Here is a 21,706-nt window from a genome sequence, read left to right on the forward strand (position 1 = left end):
CAAAAATCAAAACCAAATTCATTGCCATTGAGTCAATCCCAACTCATAGCGACCCCCATTTGGTTTCTGAGGTGGTAAATCTTTATAGATGTAGACTGCCTGGTTGTCCTTCCACGGAGTGGCTGGTGGTCTTGAACTGTCAACCTTCTGGTTAGCAATCTAATGCCTCAGGCACTGCACCACCAGAGCTGCTTGGAGGTAGGGGTAAGTCAGCAAAAATACTTTTGACAAACCTCTGAAAAGGCCATGCCAGCATAAGCACATAAGGGTGGCTACATCCTGTCGGCACACAGCCAGGTCAGTTGAGCACAAGATGAAGAGCAACACAGCCATCTAATCCTGAGATCTTTGTTAATTCTGTTTCACCCTAGTTCCCTAGGATGATGGTTTGAACAAATGGCTCTCTTTAAAGATGACTTGCCTATAAGGGAAGAAATCATCCCAGAGAAAAGTACCTCAAGAAAGGTGGTTAGAATTGGTAGATTAGACTAAGTAAGTCATAGGCCACCCTGCCCCTCCCAGTTCCTCCAGTCTTGCCAGAAGGGTGGGGGACAGCAGTGGCCAGAATCTTGTGGATTCCTTTATGCCTAACTCCCCTCCTCCTCCCACCAGCACAGCTTGGAAGTGAGCCACACTTAGAAGGCATGAGGAATGAATGAAGCTTTTTAGAAAAAATAATTGAGCCCTATCTCTGATCACCTGACAGATCATGATCAGTGAGCATATTTAGTGCCAGAGGTAAGGTCTCCTTGTATTTGCGTGAAGCTGACATTCGGCAGTGACAGTATGGCGAGTTAAGAACACTCAGCACCACATTGGTGAGCCACTAAAACCAAGAGGAGCCTTTTATACCAACTCTGAAAGCAGGAGGTGTTCTCAGACTTGACCCTGAAGTAAACAGATCTTTCACCTTTTTCTTAAGTGCCTTCTAGCACATAACCACTTTCTGAAATGGTGCTGTTTGATGTTAAATTAGGAACAAGTTATATGTAAGAGAACTGCTTTTAGACGCACACACATGCCCTAACAGACTGTGTGTTATAGAGCTTTCTGCTTCTCAGACAAACCTCAGTCTGGAGCCACTTTAGAATGTTGTCATGATGATCTTCTAAAAGAATAAAGAAGACCAGAGAGTCTGTGCCTAAAAGAGCCCTAGCTAGAGTTTACTATGTCCCCAACCTCCAACAGTCTGGAAATCCTTCAGATGAGGTGTTTTTCCTCCAAGAATCTGAGATGTTAAGGTAGAAGCCATACTACCTGTGGTAGCACATAGGGACATGGTCAGGTGAGCTCAGCTAATAAGAACATAGGACATGGGCAGAAAGTTTCCTCTTAGCCAGCAGTTCTCAAACTTGAAGGTGAATCAAAATCACCTGGAGAGCTTATGAAAACAGACTGCTGGTTAGTTCTGATTCAGTAGGTCTGGAGGTAGGGGGTGGGGGAGGAGCTCTGGTGGCACAGTGCCTAACGTACTAATCAGAAGGTTGGTGACACTCTGTGGAAGGAAGACAGGGCACTCTACTTCCATAAAGATTTACTGCCTTGGAAACCCAACGGGAGTCACCATAAGTCGAAATCAACTTGATGGCAGTGGGTTGCAGGGTGGGTAGAGGGCTGCCTTTCTAAAAAATTCCCAGGGGCTGCTGCTACTGCAGGAGCTCTGGTAGCGTAGTACCTAAGGCACTTGACTGCTAACCAGAAGGCTGGCGGTTCAAACCCACCAGCCACTCCCTGGAAGGAAGGTTGGGCAATCTATTTCCATAGTGATACTGCCTCGGAAACCCAAAGAGGGGTCGCTAGGAGTCGGGTCCGACTTGACGACGGCACATAATAATAACAACTGCTGCTGCTGCTGGTTAGGGGACCCACATGTTGGGAACTACAGCTCTAAATCCCACAGACACATGTTCCAAAGAAGTGATATGGGCACAAGAACAATTCCATTATAATAGCCATCTTTATTTGTAAAAATCCAGATATAAAATGTATTCTTTCAGTCTTTCCAGGTTTTCCTTTTTTACAAAAACAAAAAAGGCACATAAAAACCTTCCCCGCTGTCATTCCCACAGATGTTTGTTTTTCAGGCAGCCCTCCCCCCTCCCCCCATATAGCTACATGCTTCATTCCGGGACGTCTTGTTTCCCCCACATGCTTCGGTGCTTTCCTACCAGGGTAGAGTTCCGAATTCCAAGACTGAAGTAGACAAAGTGGGGTGGGAGGGTGATGGATGCAGAGTGTGTGGCACGATGCTCCACGGCGTGCAGGACGGGGGACTAGTAGTAGGTTTCCTTCTCTACCCAGCCTGAGGAGACAAAGGCACCCTGCAGTCAGACTCCCAAACTCCCAGTTCCAGTATTACAGAGGAACAAAGTGGTGAGAACCCACCTAAGAATAACCAGGCCTTCAAGAGGGAACCTCATTTTTATTCCCTTAAATGTTGTTAGTTACTTAAATTTATCACCTGGAAAGATGGTTAAGCTTTCTGACACCATTTTTGCTACATCATAGCTAGTTGATGTTTTTTAAGTCTAAAATATCATGGGTTCTCCAACCTTCACTGTGATCTCCAGTCAGAAAATGTGACTGTGAAAATAGTTAGTTGACAGCAGCCCACTGTGCTCAATGGCCCTCACTGATCAAACTCACCACTGAGGGAGCCAGACACTTAAGGGAAACATAACAAAAGCCAACCAAACTACTTCCCAGCAACATCCCTCCTCCAAAGTTAAAATGCCTGTACTTACCACCAGGGCTTCGCCTAATGATGAGTTTTCTGACTTCATCATATACAAAGATGAGAAGAGAGTAGGGGAAGGCACAGAACCACCAGGTAGGTCTGGAAATAGAATGAGGCACCAATTCATGTACACAGAACACCATTCAAAGGAAGAAAGGGAAATCGCATTATCACCACAGTGACAATGAAATCATCAGCCTGCAAGAAGCCAGGCACGATCATAGCCAACTCCCGAGTCATTCACTAGAACAAGTAAAAATGCCCCAAAAACAGATTGCTGCTTCATGTGGCCAGGGTCTAAAGAAGCAGAGAAACCAGCCAGCAGACTTCACCAGTAACCCATACCCATCTTTAGTTTGGTTTTCCTAAGAATCACCTACTTTGATCATGTTGTCATAAGGGACCATCCCCTGGAGAAGGCTATCATGCTTGGTAAAGTGGAGGGTCAACGAAAAGGGGGAAAACCCTCAAGACAGACTGACACAGTGGCTACAATGATGGGCTCAGGTAATAGCAAAGATCGTGGGGCTGGCACAGGACTGGGCAATGTTTCATTTTGCTGTACATACGGTCACTGTGAGTTGGAGATGACTCAACAGCACCAAACAACAACAACAGAATCAATCTGTAGAGTGAGAAGTGCTGACAACTGCAGAGTAACTGGATACGTTCTTTCTCCCCATTTCAAAGGATGTTTAAAAGAAGTTCTTGAGTCCATTTGTCTAATGTCCTGACATTTGAAGATAAAGAACTGCCAGTGTGGGTCAAAACCAGTTTACCCATCTCTAAATTTGGTCTCTTGACAGTGGAATTTGGGAAAGTCAGCTGTGTTTGGAGTCCTAGAAGGGGAATGAAAAATGCTGAGCCCCAGAGATCCCAAAGGCCTTCAGGAGTCCAGAGGCTGCCATCTCAGAGTTCCTGATCTGGAGGCTCTGGGCAGCCCTGCTGGCAGGACTAGTGCTTTCCTGACAACTAGTTTTCCACAGTAAACTTGTGAGGAAGGTTGTCCCTGGGCAGACTCTGGAGATCCCCTCCCCTTCTCCCTGTCCTAATTTCACAATAACTAGAAGAAGGCTTCAGCTGATTCAGCCCCCAGAATAACCAGACCACCTTTCAAGTTGAGTGGAATTTGACAAGAACAAGTTCCCTAGTCACAGCAAAAGACCAAAGGACCCAGAAAACTGAAGTACTGCCCTATATTAGTGTGATTTTTCCATGTCAGCTCCTTGGAAAGTCTGTGACTTCTCCTAGCCACCTTCTGATAAACACTGGCCCAAGATGATGAAATTTAACTTGGACCTGGGTTGCCCCTACTGCATGCCAGCTCTGTGCAGGGTGCTGGGTCTATGAAGACAAAAAAAAGACAATGTAGCCCGTGCCTTAAAGATTAGAATGTAGTGGGAAGCAGAAATGACAAATAACAAGTCATGCTAAAGAAGAAGTTTTAACTGCACAGGTCCAGGAGGGCAAGAACACATGGGGACAAGTGCAGGGAAACCAGCCCTGAAGGACTCAGGGTTGATGAGTGGGAGGGAGCATCCTAACCAAAGTAGCCCAGGAAGAGAATACTGAATTGGATGGGCACAAGAGAAGGAAAGAAAGACAGGTTAACAAAATCATATAAAAAAAAGAGACCAGTTTACCGGTCTGATAGAGGCTGGTGAGACCCCAAAGACTACAGCCCCTAGCTACCCTTCGGGTCTGGAACTGAACTCACCCTGTGGCTTCCAGCCAAACAACAGACAGACATATAGGGTAAACATTTATATGAGGTTAGATATACTCCTTAGAGTGATCAATTGTGGGAGAACAGAAGGGCAGTGTTTGCACAAGGAGACAGCTGGGCGGGGGCAGTGAATGGGAGGGAAGGACACAGGAAAGAGGAAACTACCGGCAAGAAGTGGGAAGAGAGCTGTTACATTGTAACGAATGGCAGTCCATGTCATAAAACAAAATGTGTATGCACTGCTGTACAGAAAAATGAATTTGCTCTGTAAACTTTCACTCAAACCTTAATAAAACTTAAAATAAATGAAATACCAAAAAAAAAAAAAAAAAAACCAGGATAGGACAACACAGGAAAAGACCCTGAATATCAGGCTACATCTGCACACATCTAATAGGTGGACAATGACAGGCCAACAGGTTTCAATGACTTTAGAGATGACATGAGTGGAAGGAGGTGAAGGCATTCAGCCAGCTGAGATGACAAAGTCACTGACTGTGTTTAGGCTCAGTCTGGTTCTAACCGAAGACCAGTGATCTGCTTCCTCTATCATCAGATGTGTTTCTCCAACTTTTCTCCTTTGAACAGAAGGTTCAGAAACCCAAAAAAGGGGACGGCTTCACACAGGACACACAGTTCAAGTTTTGAACCCAGGTCCCCAAGCCTTAGAACACCCCTGGCTTGACCTATAGTGACAATGTGGCTATGGTTGTGGAGGATCTAAGTAGCTTAAAGCAGTTAGCAGAGCAAATCCCCCTCCCCACAAGGTACCAGAGTCTGTCTTGGCCCCATCTTAGACCAAATCTTAAGCCTTTGGCTGGTATCATAGCTATCTCTGGATGTTCTAGTCTGGTTTACTCTAAAAGTCAAGCTTTCCTAACTTTTACACCCATAAGAATTCTTGCACACCATCGTCAATGCTCTGAAAATAATAGCTATTAATGCATGATAGGAGGTAAAAGCCACATATAGCACATCACACTTTTTGGAGCCATCATAAGCTCAACTTACTTGAGGGGATACATCCTCAGGGCTACACCCATGCCAGGGCAGTAAGAAAGGAAAGCAGCAAGGGCAGTCTCTTCAAAGAGGCCAAATATTAAGATCTTGTTCCTAAAATTAAGAGATTACAAAAAGAAAGCTTACAAAATGCAAATAGAGAACAGTGACATCCAAATTGATAAGTGTATCTTCTAATGCTATGCACTAAATGGCAGGCCAATGTCTCTGTATGTTAGTTGTACTTAGGCCCTTAAAGGTCAGATGAGACAACCTAGAAAATGACATTTTGTTTCCTAAATTGCTCCCAAACTTAAGATTCCAAACACTGTGCAGTCAGTGTCAGGTGCTGGATTTTCTGCAAGAGTTTAAAACCACCAAATCCCTTCTTTGAGCCAGGACCAGTGACATGTCCCCATTACTCACTTCATTCCCTGCTGGAAGACAGAATTCCTCCTGGTCTTACAGATGACCAAGTCAGCCCACTGCACCACCACGATGCTGACAAAGAAGGCAGTGTGGCAGGTGAACTCCACAATTTTCCTCTGCTCATAGGTCTGAAACCCAAAAGGTACACACATGACCCACTCTGCCCATGTGGCTGGTGGCAGCATGGCCACAGTCCTCCAGGGCTTGTGGAGCTCCAGCGCTGTGCAAGCAAGAGGCCCTTACTCACCCACTGCTGCCCGTAGCTGTCCTCCACGTCATTGATCCAGCGGTCATCCCAGTCCACTCGGATGCCCAGCAGGTGAGTAGGAAGGAAGCCATTCTCAGCCAGAATCACAAAGTAAGTGAAGAAGCCTCCCAGAGCCTGGATCATACCTAAAAAGGTAGAGAAACAACTTTATCTGGTCCCTGCAGTAGGCCTATGGGTAGGCGAAAAGGGCTCTACCCCTAGTTAATAGAGGTACATGAGAGAGTTGCCCAGTCACTGAGTAGCCCTTAGGGACAGCTCTGGTGTCAGTACCCTCTCCACTTTTTAGAATCTGAAAGGAGAAGACACACTGACCTTGCCCTTAAACACCTACTTCTATCCCTTGATCACCTGCTTCTATTAGGGTATATCCTAGGTGGTGAGGGGAGCAGGGATTCAGTTTTTCTACTTCTAAATTCTGAAAAATTATGATTTCTTTCCAGCTTTCAATTTTTTTTTTTTTTTTTACACACTGCCATTTTACCAGCCATCATGGAAATTTTGATTACTTTAGGGATGGTATCAGTGGAAGGGATGACATCATGGAAATGACAAATGTGACAACTCCCAACCCAACCCTCCTCCCCCCTTCCCCACTTTTAGGATTCTTTTCTCCCAGACTCTAATCCAATCACACTACCCTAAACTACTCAGGGCAGAATTTCATTCTATGCTCTGGACCCAAGCCTTCCTTTCAAACTCAGGTTTCCTGAAAGGATGTCATGGTGGACTATCAGTCAATCCATTTGTTAACTGCACAGGAAGAATCAATTTTTAGTGTAATTTCCACGTGCTAAAAATTGTTCCATTTTGCCCAAGTTCAAAGTGATGCAAATCTTCGATCCAGAGGAACAAGCTTCTCAGGGTGGCATCACTAGCTCTCTCCAAGGAGACTAGCCAGGGAACTCAGAAAAAAATGCATTGTGTGATTGCCTACCACCTAGACTACCTGTTAACAGACCATACTCGACTCAAAAATCAAGCACTAAGGCTAAGTGGCGTGTGGGGTCACTGTTTGTTAGTGTGACTTACTGGCCAAACCATCAAACTCACAGAATCTCTTTAAAACCTAACTATATCCAAACTAGTGAGATCCTGTATATCTCCAGAAAACACTTATCTAGTTAATATATGCAATTCATGAGAAGGACGCCAGACTGAGAGGACAGGCTCTATAAACGATGGTTCCGAAGGCTCTCCGAGGAAGGACATCTTACCTAAATTCTGAGAGGAACTGAGCCCAGTCTCAAGGTGCTGAGTCAAAAGAAGTGCCATTTCCACAAAAAAGTAACTAGGCAAACAGCGAAAGATTTCTCCTCACATAGAAGAGAAGCCTAGTCTCACCCTATGTTATGGCTCACTTGAGATCTGAAGTCTCAGAAATCGATCTCAGACAGTCTGAAGCAGATACCATTACCACAGATTTCAATCTCCCAGCTTCCTGCTCAATTCCGTAAGATGCCACAGCTTACCAATCTGTCCGTACGCCATACTGATCAGCCGCTCATTCACAAGTTTGTCTGTTTTGGGATTTCTTGGCTGTCTCTTCATGATGTCGCTCTCAGCTTGCTCATAAGCCAGAGAGATAGCAGGTACCTGGAGGAGGGGATCAAGAAGGGATTTAAAAGTCACCAGAAACACAGACACCGAGATTGTGAAGCTTTGTGATAAAATCTTTGCTCACCCTTTTAGAAAAAACCTGTTTTTTCTACCATAAGACAGGTCCTTAAAGAGAAAACAAACTGTACAAAAGGGGATGATGGTTCCCATCTGGTAAGTAGGTTTTGACTGATGCCTTGAAGAATGTGATGCTGTAGTTGGGACACATGTTGGACATTGTCCCTGGGAATTTCTTTTCATAACGCAGGCCACATATATCCCAGTAACAGAGCAGTGAGTACTAATGCCAGCGTGTGAGGCCGTGGCCAACCATTCCCACTATTTGCTGTGTGGAAGCCGAGACATTCACTTACCATGTCAGTGCCCAAGTCTATGCAGAGGATGGTGACAGTTCCCAGTGGTAGTGGAATGTTTGCAATAATAAATATCAGGAAGGGGGTGATCTCTGGAATGTTACTGGTTAGGGTGTAAGCTATGGATTTCTTCAAGTTATCAAAGATGAGACGACCTATGGAAGCAAGAGAATTTTTTTTCACTGTATAGTAAAATGACAGGCCCTCTAGTAATTTAGCATATTCAGTCAGTAAACAGAAATAGGTATTGATGAGCAGCATCTGGATAAATTTTTAGTGAACACCTTAAATACATCGTTCTCACCTTCCTCTACTCCAGTCACAATTGAGGCGAAGTTGTCATCCAAAAGAATCATGTCAGCAGCCTGCTTAGATACATCTGAGCCAGCAATCCCCATAGCAACCCCAATGTCTGCTTTCTTCAAAGCTGGAGAATCATTTACACCATCACCAGTTACAGCCACGATAGCACCCTGCCCAGAGAAAGGGAGCCGGGGTAGTAAAAGTCGTTTAGTTCAGGGATGGAAGTAAGTGAATGTGCTCCTCTCCTCCCTTCAGACTGCTGCTTCCCCACTGGGCCTACATGAAATCTCAGAACCCACACATCTCTTGCCATAAAACAAAACTTAAAGGTGACACCAAACATTTTCTCCCATCACTCACAAGGACTGCTCAAAGTAATGACTGACTTGGTGAATGGGTCACTGGAAAAATCTCATTCCTTTATGCATAAGGGTTTCCATTGGCCATTCACATCTCCAGTGCAAAATTTAGGACCCAATACCACTCAGTGCCTAAGGCATTTGACTGGTAACCAGAAGGCTGGTGGTTCAAACCCCAGCCACTCCTCGGAAGGAAGGTTGGGCAATCTACTTCCGTAGTGACACTGCCTCAGAAATCCAAGGAGGGTTTGGTATGAGTTGGATCCGACTCCACGGCACATAACAACAACAACAATTGCTACCCTTATAGGAGCTCTGGTGGTGCTGTGGTTAAGACATTGGGCTGCTAACCAAACGGTCAGCAGTTCAAACCCACCAGCTGTTCCACAGGACAAAGATGAGGCAGTCTCTTTACCTTGGAAACCCTATGGGGGTTGCTATGAGTCAGAATCAACTCAGTGGCAGTGGGTATATTGCTGTTCTAGAGGACAGAATTGTTATTCTATTCTTGAGGGCTCAAACTCTTGAGCCACAGTTGTTGTTATGTGCCATCGAGTCGGCCCCAACTCAGAGCGACCCCTCCCTGGGTTGCTGAGGAAGTATCACTACGGAAGTAGATTGCCCAGTCTTCCTTCCAAGGAGTGGCTGGTGGGTTTGAACTGCCAGCCTTCTGGTTAGCAGTCAAGTGCCTTAGGCACTATGCTACTGAGCCACAGTGGAGACTTGTATTATAAAGTGCTTTGTTGTCTACCAAACCATAACAAGTCAATCTTATCACTACTCCTAGGAGGAAGTCAGTTTTTATTGGCATATGGGCAGAGCCATGCCCCCACCCCTCACCCTGCAAAAAGTAAAAATTGGGTGGTGTTTCCCTCACTGCTGCTCTATTTTCACCATAACTCTGATCACTGGGGTCGAAAGTGGCTGAGCCATCTGAACTCCCTGGCGGCCTCTGACCTGTCTCTGGCAGCCTTCTACAATGATGAGCTTCTGCTGAGGGGAGGTTCTGGCAAACACAATCTCGGTGTGGTGTTTCAGTATGTCATCCAGCTGCTCGGAGGTCATGTCTTTCAAGTCACTTCCATGGACCACACAGGCCTTGGCATCTCTAGAACATGGAGAGAAAGTCATCAATGATTTCATCAGCCCAATGCTCATCACCAACAGAGGGGATGCTGAGTTGTAGCATGCAGAATACTTCATAAACAAAGGCAGGAGGAATTTTCCCTATCATGTCAAAGCTATTATCTGTGCAGTATTATCCAGGTAACAAACCTTTTTCTAGGTATATTATCTCGTTCAAGGCAGGCCTGTCTGTCATGTTTCCTCCCCATCTTTATAAAAGAACACACTGAAATAACAGACCAAGTTTTAGAAAGTAGTAAAGCTGATAAAGGACCAAAACTGGTTTCCTGTTATGGCCTGAGGTACCTGGACAACTATCCTTTCCTCATTTTATTTTTCTAATGTGGACCTGGAAATGGACAAGGTGCTACATGCCAGGCACCATAGTTCAGTACTTAACAGCATGAATCGGAAGCCATTACAGGATTCCACCACTTCTAAAATGCTCTGAACTTCCCTTATCCTCAGCTTCCCTGTTCTGGAAAGGGAGAATATGTACCTTAATAGATCAATATACCAAATGCTAGAACAATAAGTACCACCTAAGTGGTGTTGGTGGCGTAGTGAGTAAGGCATATGGCTAATCAGAAAGTCAGTGGTTCAAACCTACCAGCTACTCTGCAGCAAGAAGATGGAGCAATATACTTCCGTAAAGATTTACACAGCCTTGGAAACCCACTGGGGGTTTGCTGTGGGTCAGAACTGACTTGATGGCAGTGAGTTTGATTTTGGTTTTTTAAGTGTTGGTTATTATGATTTATCTTACTTAAAAGCTTCTCAACGTACTATAAGATTGCTTTCTGGATGTGTAGGTGTGTTCCCTGCTCAGAGCAAGCCTGGAAGCAAACCAATGGTACAACCAAGCTAAAGATTTCAAACTAACAGTATTTGACATATTCAAGGCAACTATGATTTGGGATTCCTGCCATACCTGGGGTTCACCTGGCTAACCGGGATGTTGAGGCGAGCAGCAATGTCTTCTACAGTTTCATTGCCCTCTGAGATGATGCCCACACCTTTGGCAATGGCTTTAGCTGTGATCGGGTGATCTCCTGTAACCATGATGACCTGTAACAAGATACGGGACAATTTACTAAGTGCAACTGCCAAACAAAGAGACCTTAATAAGTCTGATATTTTAAGACATCAAGGATGATTCAGCTTGAACAGGATGCAAGTATAAAGCTGATACATACTAACTAGCCAAAAACGTAAGCACACATGTTCATGGACAGAAAACAAAGTCAATACCCAGAGTCTATCTTGGTGCACAATCACATGGGACGCACCATCTATTTTTCCTTTTATATGGTCACAAAAAAACACTCAAATTTACTAAAATCATCAAACAATGATTTTAAAAATCTGATGCTGGTGGGTCTTTGGAATCCAGGTACCCCATATAGCTGGTTAGTACTACTGAATTGGCCCAAGTTTTGAGGTGAGCAATGTTACATGAATTATAAAACAATTACTGCTCTTTTTGAACAAATGGTATACTTAGAAGAACATACCCTAAATAAAATAATTAGACCAGAAGTACTGGTCTTATAGAGACTAGCAGAATCCCCAAGACCATGGTGCTTAGAACCGAACCCACCCCAGGGATCAACTTTCAGCCAAATGACAAAACATGCCTTCAAAGAGAATAATGACACCAGGGAAGAATGTGCACGCTACCACGTGAGACCAAACAGGTAGCATCTGCCTAAAAACAAAACTCAGAAGGCAGGAAGGGGCAGGAAAGGAGGAGGAATGGAAACAAGAACCCAGGGAGGAAGTGGGGAAAGTGCTGTTACATTGAGGGGATTCCAACCAATGTTTTGAAACATAATGTGAATAAAATGTTGAATGGAAAACAAATATGCTCTGTAAACTTTCACCCAGAGTACAATTAAAATACAAAAGAAAAAGAAAGTAGTTCGGGAATAACTTAAACAAAGCTTTATCGGGGCAGTATTATTTATAAAAATGAAAAAGTGAAAACAAATCAAAAACTCCATAGAAGGGGAGACTAAACAAACCACATTGTATCAGTACACCCACTTAAAAGGTAAGAACAAGGAGTACCCAAACCTTTTACTTAATAACCAAAGAAAAGATGTTAACTAAAAACACAGAACATGCCATTCACTTGAAGTGCAATAACTCAGAATATATTTCAAAACTTAAAAATGTATCAAGTGCTTCCCTCTTTTAAATGTGCTTACGTTTTTGCTTTGTTTTATATCCCTCACCTACTGTTTACATAAGTATTTAACACTATATGGTCTTTTCTGTTGACAACTAAAACTAGATGAGAAATCAGTATTCCAGACAAGAAAGCCAGCTGTGCACCCGGCACTTCAGCTCGTGGTCACATTCACTAGTGAAGGTGCCCAGACTGTAAAGACTACAGCCAGTACAGCAGCGGGTGAGGCACTACCTTAATTCCAGCACTTCTGCATTTGCCCACAGCATCAGGAACAGCGGCTCGAGGAGGATCAATCATAGAGATGAGCCCAACAAAGCAGAGGTTATCCACGGGGAAATTCACATCATCAGTGTCAAACTGGAACCCTTCAGGAAACTGTTCATCTGGCAGGAAAAGGTGACAGAAACCTGCAAGGAGGGCAGGTAGTCTGTGAGGTTTTTCAGTACTGGGGCTAATGGCAACAGCCTGTCCATCTTGTCTACCTGTTACTGGAATTATGTTTTACAGTTTAGTTTTGCAACACAGTGAAGGTTCTAACATTTACAAATGATACTCATTGAAGCGGGGAAAGAAAAAACATACAGAAGCCATCATTAAAACATAAAGAAACAGAAATTGTTTAATGTGAAGACTGAATGATGGTAATTCTGTGGCATCAGATCAGGGTTCTAGATTGGTCCACTGCCAAAAGGTTACTAAAAAAAATCACTGCCGTCAAGTCAAATCTGACTCATAGTGACCACTCCTTGGGTTTCCAAGGTGGTACCTCTATGGAAGCAGATTGCTCAGTCTTCTTTCCAAGAAGTGGCTGGTGGGTTTGAACTTCTAGCCTTCTGGTTAGCAGTCAAATGCCTTTGGCACTATGCCACCAGTGCTCCCAGTAAGTTACATGGGGGGCCAATCATGTTATGTGTCTCAGCGTCCCTATCTGGAAAACAGGCCAGCATCTCTGCTCACCTCTTCATTTAACCAACATACATTACCAAGCACCTATGTGAAGTATGTGCTAGTACTCTGAGGATAGATGTCTGCCCAAGACGTTTATCATCCAGTATTGCAGTTAACTTAAGAATCAAGATACTCAAGACACAACTGCCCTAAAAAGTAGCATAAGGTAATGTGTAAGTTGAAAGAAGAGAAACTATTTCTACTTTGGAGTCCTGGTGATAGGAAAAACAAAACCACTTATGGAGATAATTATCTTTGCTGCAAAAACACCTGGCGCTGAAGGGTGCGGGTGGGAAGCCAGAAGACCAGGTAATCAGTTCTAGGTCATCTAAGTTAAGGAGGCTAGGAAAATTTACATAAATAATGTTGAAATCACTTGACAGCACATAACAACAACAAAAAATCAATTTTCTACAGATACAATCAATGCTACTTTCCCGATTATGTTATAAAATGGGAGAATCAATTTCTCACACCTCAGTGGATTTCAGGATAGATGGTATCCTAGATTGAAAGTTAACCATTAGGCTAACTTACAAGCTAAGCTGATGGGATAAATTTCCATGTAATTTCACAACTCCTCTATAGATGATAGCCAGTAAACAATTTTATTCTAGATGAAAACTAAGAAAAAACATTTTTAACTTGTTAATAAATAAGTTTACAGATTACAGCCATAGTAACTTGTGTTAGAGAATAAAATTCCCTTTCCCTCAGCAAACATAAAAACAAACAGAATTGACCAAAAGTCTAAATACAACTCAGAAGCAAACCATGGGGACTTTGCAAAGTCTCCAACACTTATTGTTTACAAACCACAAGGAGGCACAATAGAAGGAGGACACCTGCCCCAGAAAGGCTTACGACCCATTGCCATGGAGTCAATTCCAACTCAGTGACCCTATAGGACAGAGCAGAACTGCCCAATAGGGCAGTAATCTTTATGGAAGTTGACTGCCACATCTTTCTCCCATGGATCACTGTGTAGGTTTCAACTGCTGACCTTTTGATTAGCAGAGCCAAGCGTTTTAACCACTGGACCGCAGGGCTCCCTGAAGAAAGGCTTATAGGAAGGTAAACAGGACATGGGAATTAATGTGCTAATTTGTGATTGTCTAATAGACTAACCAAAAAAAAAACCGAACTCTCTGCCATCGAGTCGGTTCCAACTCATAGAGACCCCTCCTTGGGTTTTCCAAGGCGGTATCTCTCAACATTAGATTAGATGACTTAAAAAAAGAGGTGTGCCCTAGGTGCTATTATCCCGCCATCTGTGTACCTAGCACTCGCTCGCCAAGGCCCCCCAGCTCCAGGTAGGCATTCTGAAAGGCATCTTTCAACTCCTCATCCAGTGGCTGCTCCTTGCCATGGAGAAGGATAGAGCTGCAGCGGTCCAGGATCCTTTCTGGAGCTCCCTTCATCACTAGCAGATGCCGGGGTTCAGATGTGTTGGGGTTCTTATGAATGGACAACTGTAAGGCATCAAGCAGACACAGAAACTGGTGGCTGGATGTGCAGTCCACAGAGGAACACAAAGCATCATTTAATATCTAGGATTTGTTACAGGAAAAACAAGCTTCCTTACTTCTAAGACTTTGAACTATCTTAGACTTTGAAACATACTTTGAATGTTACACAAAAGAAAGGAAAAAAAAAAGGAAGCATGATGATTATGTACTCATAAATTTGTACATAAAAATGTACTCATAACACTTGTTCACATACTAAATTTGCCTTGAGAAAAAAGAGCCTGGCATGCACATTTGTACCCACCTACCCACAAACCAAACCACAATGAGCATTCGAAAAGGCTCAAACAATATTATGTAACAGGCTTCATTTACCCTGCTGACATTCAAATAAATTAGGATTTTCTACACGGAGGCCAAGAGTGATAAGTTAAAGCTTTCATGAAAGTTTGAATAGTTGATTTCTTAAAAAGCATTTAAAAGCTTATAAAATTCAGAAGGGGAGGATATTTCTTCTTATAGCTTATGTTTCTTCCCTCTTTGTCCCCCATCCCACAATCTCCCCCGAATCTTCAGACCTGGTACTTATTGGTGGAGTTGAAGGGTATCTCAACAATCTTGGTGTATTGCTCCCTCATCTCCTTCACTGAACCGCAGCACAATTCAATGCATTTTAAGAGGGCTGACTCAGAGGCATCTCCCGCAACTGCCCGCTGTGAACATAGACATCATTTGTTAATCACCCTGAGAAGACCTGACTGAGCAGTCATCACTGAAAAAGAGGACAAATAACACAGACTGTATTCCAGAGTCTTGTCAGTGGCAGAGGAAAAGACGGCAGCAGATGAACCGGCATTGTTAGAAGTGAAACATGAACAGGGATCACTTCAGTCCGGAGCCACTGCTTTTCACAGTGCTCAACTCAAACTCTAACTTCATGCCGGCCCTTCTTCCCCAGCCCAAATTGGCTCCTAGGAAAGAGGGGCAGGTGAAGGGGTCACCTACCCTGGGAGAATCGTAACACACCCTTCCAACCTACTTCAGCCTATTTTTCTCTTCCCCCCAGGCTTGCTGGAAAATCTCAAAACCAACACTATTCCCAACCACACATTTCAGATTATGAATGTGAAAATACCAACTTAGAAAAGTAAACATTTACAGTGCCTTTCACTGCCCTACAACTTAAAAGAAAATGCCTTAAGTTCTCAGGACTGCAGGCGAACTATCTGAGCCAAGGGCAAAGTGAAGGACTATATTCCAAACATAATTCAATTATATAAAATTATCTGGGCCCAAAGGATGAGAATCGAGAGCTATTATTAGTTCCAACAATAATACAAATCAGGCAACATTCAGTTAAAGCCCAAACTTTAGATAATACTCATTTTGTGATGCACATATTGATATTCTAAAAATCTTCCCAGTTATAAACAATTTTTGCATAACCATTTTAGAACTTTGACATACAAGCCTGCATAAACAGATGTGCAAATTAATGTTCACTTCAAATGTAGTAGCCCTGTATGACAACAAAGGTGAAAAGATTAGTTAAGAAACATGAAATAAGTGAGATCACTTTTAATGAAAGCCAATTAAAGCAGAATAGAGCTAGAGGCCATTTTATTTGTAATAATGCCACAGATATGGTCTAACCCCTGAGATACATCATCCTTGCTACTTTTCCAGGGCTTTTAAGTCTGAAAAAATTTTGATCCTAAAATCTTCTGAGTCCCTATTCTCAAAGCCTAGGAAATTTCCACTGAAGTAAGGAAAAACATGAAGCAGGCATCTCAAGTGTTATCCCATGATAAACAACATCATTCTTAAATCAACAGCAATTCAGTGACAAGAAAACCTCCTCTCAAGAAAAGAACCCTATCTTCACAGTAAAAACCCATCTCAGTACATCTAAGTCCTAGTTCCCTTGATAGCTCAGTCTCTATACCCAGCGCGACAGGCAGCTGCACTCAGAAGAATAAGGGAACTCAGAGCTTCCCATGGCTCTTCCTCCTTCTAAAGGATTCTGTGACTCTCGTGACCTTTCTGTGGCTGTGTCTGCACTTGGGCAACACAGTAAAACCTCAGCCATTTCAACATTCACGAGAATTCCACGAGGCTCAGCTTATTTTTGCCTTGAGTTTATTTTTGCCTCATTAGTAAGCAAGCTAAGGACAAATAAGATAAGAGAAACAGCTGAGCTATTTTAAGAAAATAAATGGCTTATGGGATTTACTGGAATCTACTGTATCCTAATATGCAAATGCAATTATCAAGCCACTAAAGTAGCTCTTGCTGTCAGCTAGGTAATAAAACCAGATCTCATAAACCCAATTGCCTCATAAAGTCAATTCCAACCCGTAGTGACCCCATCTGTGTCAGAACAGAACCATGCTCGATAGGGTTTCCAATGGCTGATTTTTCAGAAGTAGATCACCAGGTCTTTCTCCCAACACCCCTGTGGGTAGACCTGAACCTCCAACCTTTCAGTTAAGTAGTTCAGTGCTAAACCACTTACACCACCCAAGAGTGCTGACTCTTGCACAGATTTTAATTAGGTTTTCAACAATAGAGATTGCATCCCATTCTCTCCTTCTGTTTTGGCCAGTTTTTACTGTATCTTCTCTTTTATCCAACCTTTACAGACCAGGAAGGAGCTCTGGTAGCACAGTGTCTATAGCATCTGACTGCTAACCAGAAGGCTAGTGGTTCAAAACCCACCAGCCACTCCGTGGAAGCAAGACTGGGTAACCTACTTCTGTAAAGATTTACCACCTCGGAAACGGGGGTCATTTGGAGTCAGAATTGACTTGATGGCAGTGGATTTGGTTTTTGGTTTTATACAGACCTGGAGGTATAAATACTTTGGGATTATAGACCATACAACTGAAGTGTAATATAGTAAAACAGCACACAAGACCCTTCCGATGTTCAACAATGAATAGTTATTTCACAGATCATAAAAATAATGTGCTACTTAACAAGAACCCTCAGGTGGAAGGTCTTATATGGTATCTACGCACCCCTAGAGGCAACCTAATAGCTTATAGGGACTCCTGAACATACCTTAAGAATAGGTAGGTTTTCCTGGTTAGCCTGAAACACTGCCCTGTTACAAAGACCTGCAATTCTGGACAATGCAAGCCAGGTGACTGAAGTCTTGTCAAATGAGACACCTAAGGGAGGTGAGAAAAAGACAGGAAGATAAGGCATGAAACTTGAATGCCAAAATTCCGCTATGGTCTCAGTTCTTCTATTAAAGTCCGATAAAAATCTAAAATGATCCAAAACTACTGGCCTGAGATGTTTCTATCTTAAACCAAAAATATCTGCTGAAGCCTTCTTAAAACTAAACAATAATTTAACTTAACTAGTAAAGAGTATCTGCCTTGCATATTATGCTCTTTTAAAAACCATCTTTATGGGATCAAATTGCCAACAGCAACTCTGAAGAATATATAGGAACCTTAGGGAACAGTGAGTTTATGTTAATGGGGGAGGAACAACTCAAAAAGGAGAGTGAGAATGGTTGCACAACCCAAAGTATGTGATCAGTATCACTGAACTGTAGAACCAGCTGAGTTGGGTATGTTTTGCTGTGTATATTTTCAACAACTATAAAAATTAAATCATAAAAAAATCTGTAATGATACATCTCATTTCTAAATTACGGAATAATAAATTAGGTTTTCAACAATAGAGATTACATCCCATTCTCTCCTTCTGTTTTGGCCAGTTTTTACTGTATCTTCTCTTTTATCCAACCTTTACAGACCGGGAAGGAGCTCTGGTAGCACAGTGTCTACAGCATCTGACTGCTAACCAGAAGGCTGGCGGTTCAAACCCACCAGCCACTCCTCGGAAGGAAGGTTGGGCAATCCTACTTCCGTAGTGATACTGCCTCGGAAACCCAAGGAGGGGTCGCTATGAGTCGAGGCCGACTCAACGGCAAACAACAAAAACAAAAATAAAGTTTTGGTTTTTAATCATTTTTACCAGGAAATTAATTTTCCATTGACATACAAAAAAAATCTAAAATACCCTTGACTCCTTTTCAAATGATAAAAATTTAAAAAAGCATTAAAAGAAAAAGTTGCTGAAAGTTTAAATGGTAGTACTGGTTTTTTTTTTTAAAAAAGTAGGGCAACCTAAGTAGTCAAGCTCAGGTGTGAGGCAGCCCCTGGTCTTACCACTCTGATTCTCTGTAGTATCAGCTTCATGAATTTGATTGTCAAACCACATGTGGGCAACTGTCATTCTATTCTGAGTCAGAGTTCCAGTTTTATCAGAACAGATGGTGGATGTGGACCCTAAGGTCTCCACGGCTTCCAAGTTCTTCACGAGGCAGTTTTTCCTTGCCATACGTTTGGCAGTGAGCGTCAGACATACCTAAAAGATGTCAGGAACAATGTTACTTCAAACCCTACGAGGCTGGAATTCCATACAAAGCCCTGCTACACACTAATACAGAAGTAATCTGGTCTAAATTCTCTCCAAACTTCCTCCAAAGTCTGAAAAAATAGTAACAGTAAAATGTATAAGGGGCTTGTCCCCCAACAAAGTAAAACATTAAGAAAAACAGCCAGGATTTACCACATTGTTTTTCCCCACCACTGCACTCCCAAGCTCTGCTCCCTTCTCCAATATATTATTCTGACCATGAAATAATTTGGTGGATATTTAAGAACAAAATATATACATTTGCGTTACTACCTTCCCTTGTAAAAGCATGCTGTGGATATATAACTGCCTTTAGAGTGTCAATACTTAACCATATGGCTCTGAAGAAAAATTATATACAGATCTGTGTAACACATAACTTGGCAGCCCATAAGTCATTTACAAATGCAAGCTGATCTGAGTAAGGGTGACAATCACCCTCCTCAAGCCTCTTACCGTGACAGTGGCCAGCAAACCTTCTGGCACATTGGCTACAATGATACCAATGAGGAAAATGACAGCCTCAAGCCAGGTGTACTCCAGGATCAGAGACAGGATGAAGAAAGACACACCGAGAAACACAGCCACGCCCGTGATGATGTGGATAAAATGCTCAATTTCTGCAGCAATAGGAGTCTGACCCCCTTCCAGTCCAGAAGCAAGTGTAGCAATACGTCCCATCACAGTGCGATCCCCGGTATATACGACAATGCCCCGAGCAGTGCCTTTAAAAAGCAAGGGAAAGTGGCAACAAATATAATTGGAAAGAAACCACAGAATACACAAAATTGTATGGCACGTCTTAAACACATGTTTTTAAGGGCCAACACTCTGGCTGAATATGCTGTTTGTTTTAAACATAGACTTTAGCAAAGGGACTTCTATCTATCAGCAGAGGACAGCAGCTCCCATACTTGCACTAGATTGGCACTGCCAACAGCAGAAGCACACTGGAGGTGGACGGAAGAGAAATACCAGCCACAAAGCTTCCTGGGTTTTTCCTGCCAGGAAGTAAACTGCCAACTCTGCTCTGTGCTTCACAGCAGTTGTCAGAATTGGAGCCAATAAAGCAAGAGCATTGTATCTCTGGTTTTCTTTTCCCTTTTTTTTTTTTGCTAATGCTTAAGATAAATACCATGCCATGGTGAATACTGCCTTAAAATGGCCTACCTTCAACACAGTTGGTTGAAAAAAAGGCAATGTTCCTCGTCTCCAGGGGGTTTTCATTTGTGAAATCCGGAGACCTGGTCTGGGGTTCTGACTCTCCAGTGAGTGAGGAGTTATCCACCTGTGCATGAGAAAAATAGGTGTGTGAGCACACCAGACCTGTCCCGGGGTACTGCACTGATCCGGTAAATCAGCAGAGCTAGCTATGAGAGGTTCTGATTAAAACTCTCTACCTTGCAGCCATTTGCCGATATGATTCTCAAATCAGCAGGGATTCGGTCTCCTCCTTTCACTTCCACTAGATCTCCAACTACAACATCTTCTGCATTGATGCTCATTTTCTCACCATTTCGAATCACAAGGGCTTGCTTTGAAAGTGGAAAACAGTTTTCACCATTAAACGGGATAAAAACAGATTCCAACAAATTATTAAATGACCCATCACCCTAATCATCTCAATACCTAACAGAGATACCGTTCATCTTTTGAGCTCTGCAAGTTACAACACATGCTCTATACGAGCTTCAATGATCCAGCACAGTGCTCTCATTTTATGCTACCTCTTTTAGTTTTTGATCGAAGTGTAGGCTCTCTTTTTCTGAGATACAAGAAATATAGGTCTGCCCTGAGACTATGGCCCCTAGTTAGCCTTCAGATCTGGAACGGAACTCACTCCGTGGCTTCCAGCCAAACAGACAGGTACATATTGACATCGGGTAGATACACTCCTTAGAACGATCAATCATGGGAGAACAGAACAGTAGTATTTGCTCAGAAAGCAAGCTCAGGGGGCAGGAATGCAAAGGAAAGGAGGATATAGGGCAGAGGTAACTACAGGAAGTGGGAAGGGAGCTGTTATACTGTGGGGAATTGTAGCCAATATCATGAAACAAAATGTGTATGAACTGTTGTATGGAAAATGAATTTGCTCTTTAAACTTTCACCCAAATCACAATAAAAATTAAAAAGGAAAAAAATAATATATATAGGTCTGGACTGGAAGGGGTAAAAGAAAAAAATAGAGGCATCCATCTCTCTGACAAATTCATTCAATACTTGGAAAACCTTAACACCAGGCTAACTGACATTCTTGGGGCTGTCAAGTCACCACCTGAACAAGGATAAAGCATCTGGTACCTGAGGAACCATGTTCTTGAAGGATTCCATGATCTTTGAACTTTTAGCTTCTTGATAGTAGGAGAAACAACCAGTTATGATGACAACAGCTGATAGCACCACACCAAGATAGAGCTGGAAGGGAACAAACAGGTCAGGGCTGGGACGGCTCTTAGGAAAAGAATCTGAAACATGCAGTTATTTTCTGACTGGATTGAAAGCTGGTTTTGTAAAGATACTGAGCCTTCAGAAACACGTAACTTAAATGTTTCTCTTTCTAGAGACTATTATATAAGAGAATTAGAGATGGGGCTCTGTCCCAGACCCTTGGTCACCAACTTCATAGAGTTTGGAAATGTCCGAGATAAACCCATTTTTTCTGCTTTACTAAAACAAAGATATTTTCCAAACATGTGACTTTTGAAGAACAGCTACCAAACATCTCCAGACAGGTGTAAC

At 42.8% G+C, this 21,706-nt stretch overlaps 1 protein-coding gene across 1 annotated transcript in view; it reads right to left on the reverse strand.

Annotated features, from left to right (window-relative positions):
• Positions 1–2,273: 2,273 nt before the first annotated feature.
• The window catches only part of ATP1A1 (ATPase Na+/K+ transporting subunit alpha 1), a 32,558-nt gene continuing 13,125 nt past the window's right edge, over positions 2,274–21,706 (reverse strand). Inside the window, exons 5-23 of the mRNA XM_007948679.2 lie at positions 21,269–21,382; positions 20,365–20,499; positions 20,135–20,252; positions 19,421–19,689; positions 18,715–18,913; positions 17,591–17,700; positions 15,106–15,240; positions 14,338–14,530; positions 12,342–12,517; positions 10,848–10,984; positions 9,749–9,899; positions 8,434–8,602; positions 8,130–8,284; positions 7,629–7,752; positions 6,139–6,284; positions 5,889–6,019; positions 5,475–5,576; positions 2,745–2,836; positions 2,274–2,302 (exon numbers count right to left, since the gene is read on the reverse strand). Of these exons, the coding sequence (XP_007946870.1) occupies positions 2,274–2,302; positions 2,745–2,836; positions 5,475–5,576; positions 5,889–6,019; positions 6,139–6,284; positions 7,629–7,752; positions 8,130–8,284; positions 8,434–8,602; positions 9,749–9,899; positions 10,848–10,984; positions 12,342–12,517; positions 14,338–14,530; positions 15,106–15,240; positions 17,591–17,700; positions 18,715–18,913; positions 19,421–19,689; positions 20,135–20,252; positions 20,365–20,499; positions 21,269–21,382 (2,685 nt within the window). The remainder of the gene's footprint in view (positions 2,303–2,744; positions 2,837–5,474; positions 5,577–5,888; positions 6,020–6,138; positions 6,285–7,628; positions 7,753–8,129; positions 8,285–8,433; positions 8,603–9,748; positions 9,900–10,847; positions 10,985–12,341; positions 12,518–14,337; positions 14,531–15,105; positions 15,241–17,590; positions 17,701–18,714; positions 18,914–19,420; positions 19,690–20,134; positions 20,253–20,364; positions 20,500–21,268; positions 21,383–21,706) is intronic.

Source organism: Orycteropus afer, unplaced genomic scaffold, assembly GCF_000298275.1.
Source record: "Orycteropus afer afer isolate SDZICR_OR568_19922 unplaced genomic scaffold, OryAfe1.0 scaffold00010, whole genome shotgun sequence".
In the NCBI taxonomy this organism is placed as follows: domain Eukaryota; kingdom Metazoa; phylum Chordata; class Mammalia; order Tubulidentata; family Orycteropodidae; genus Orycteropus; species Orycteropus afer.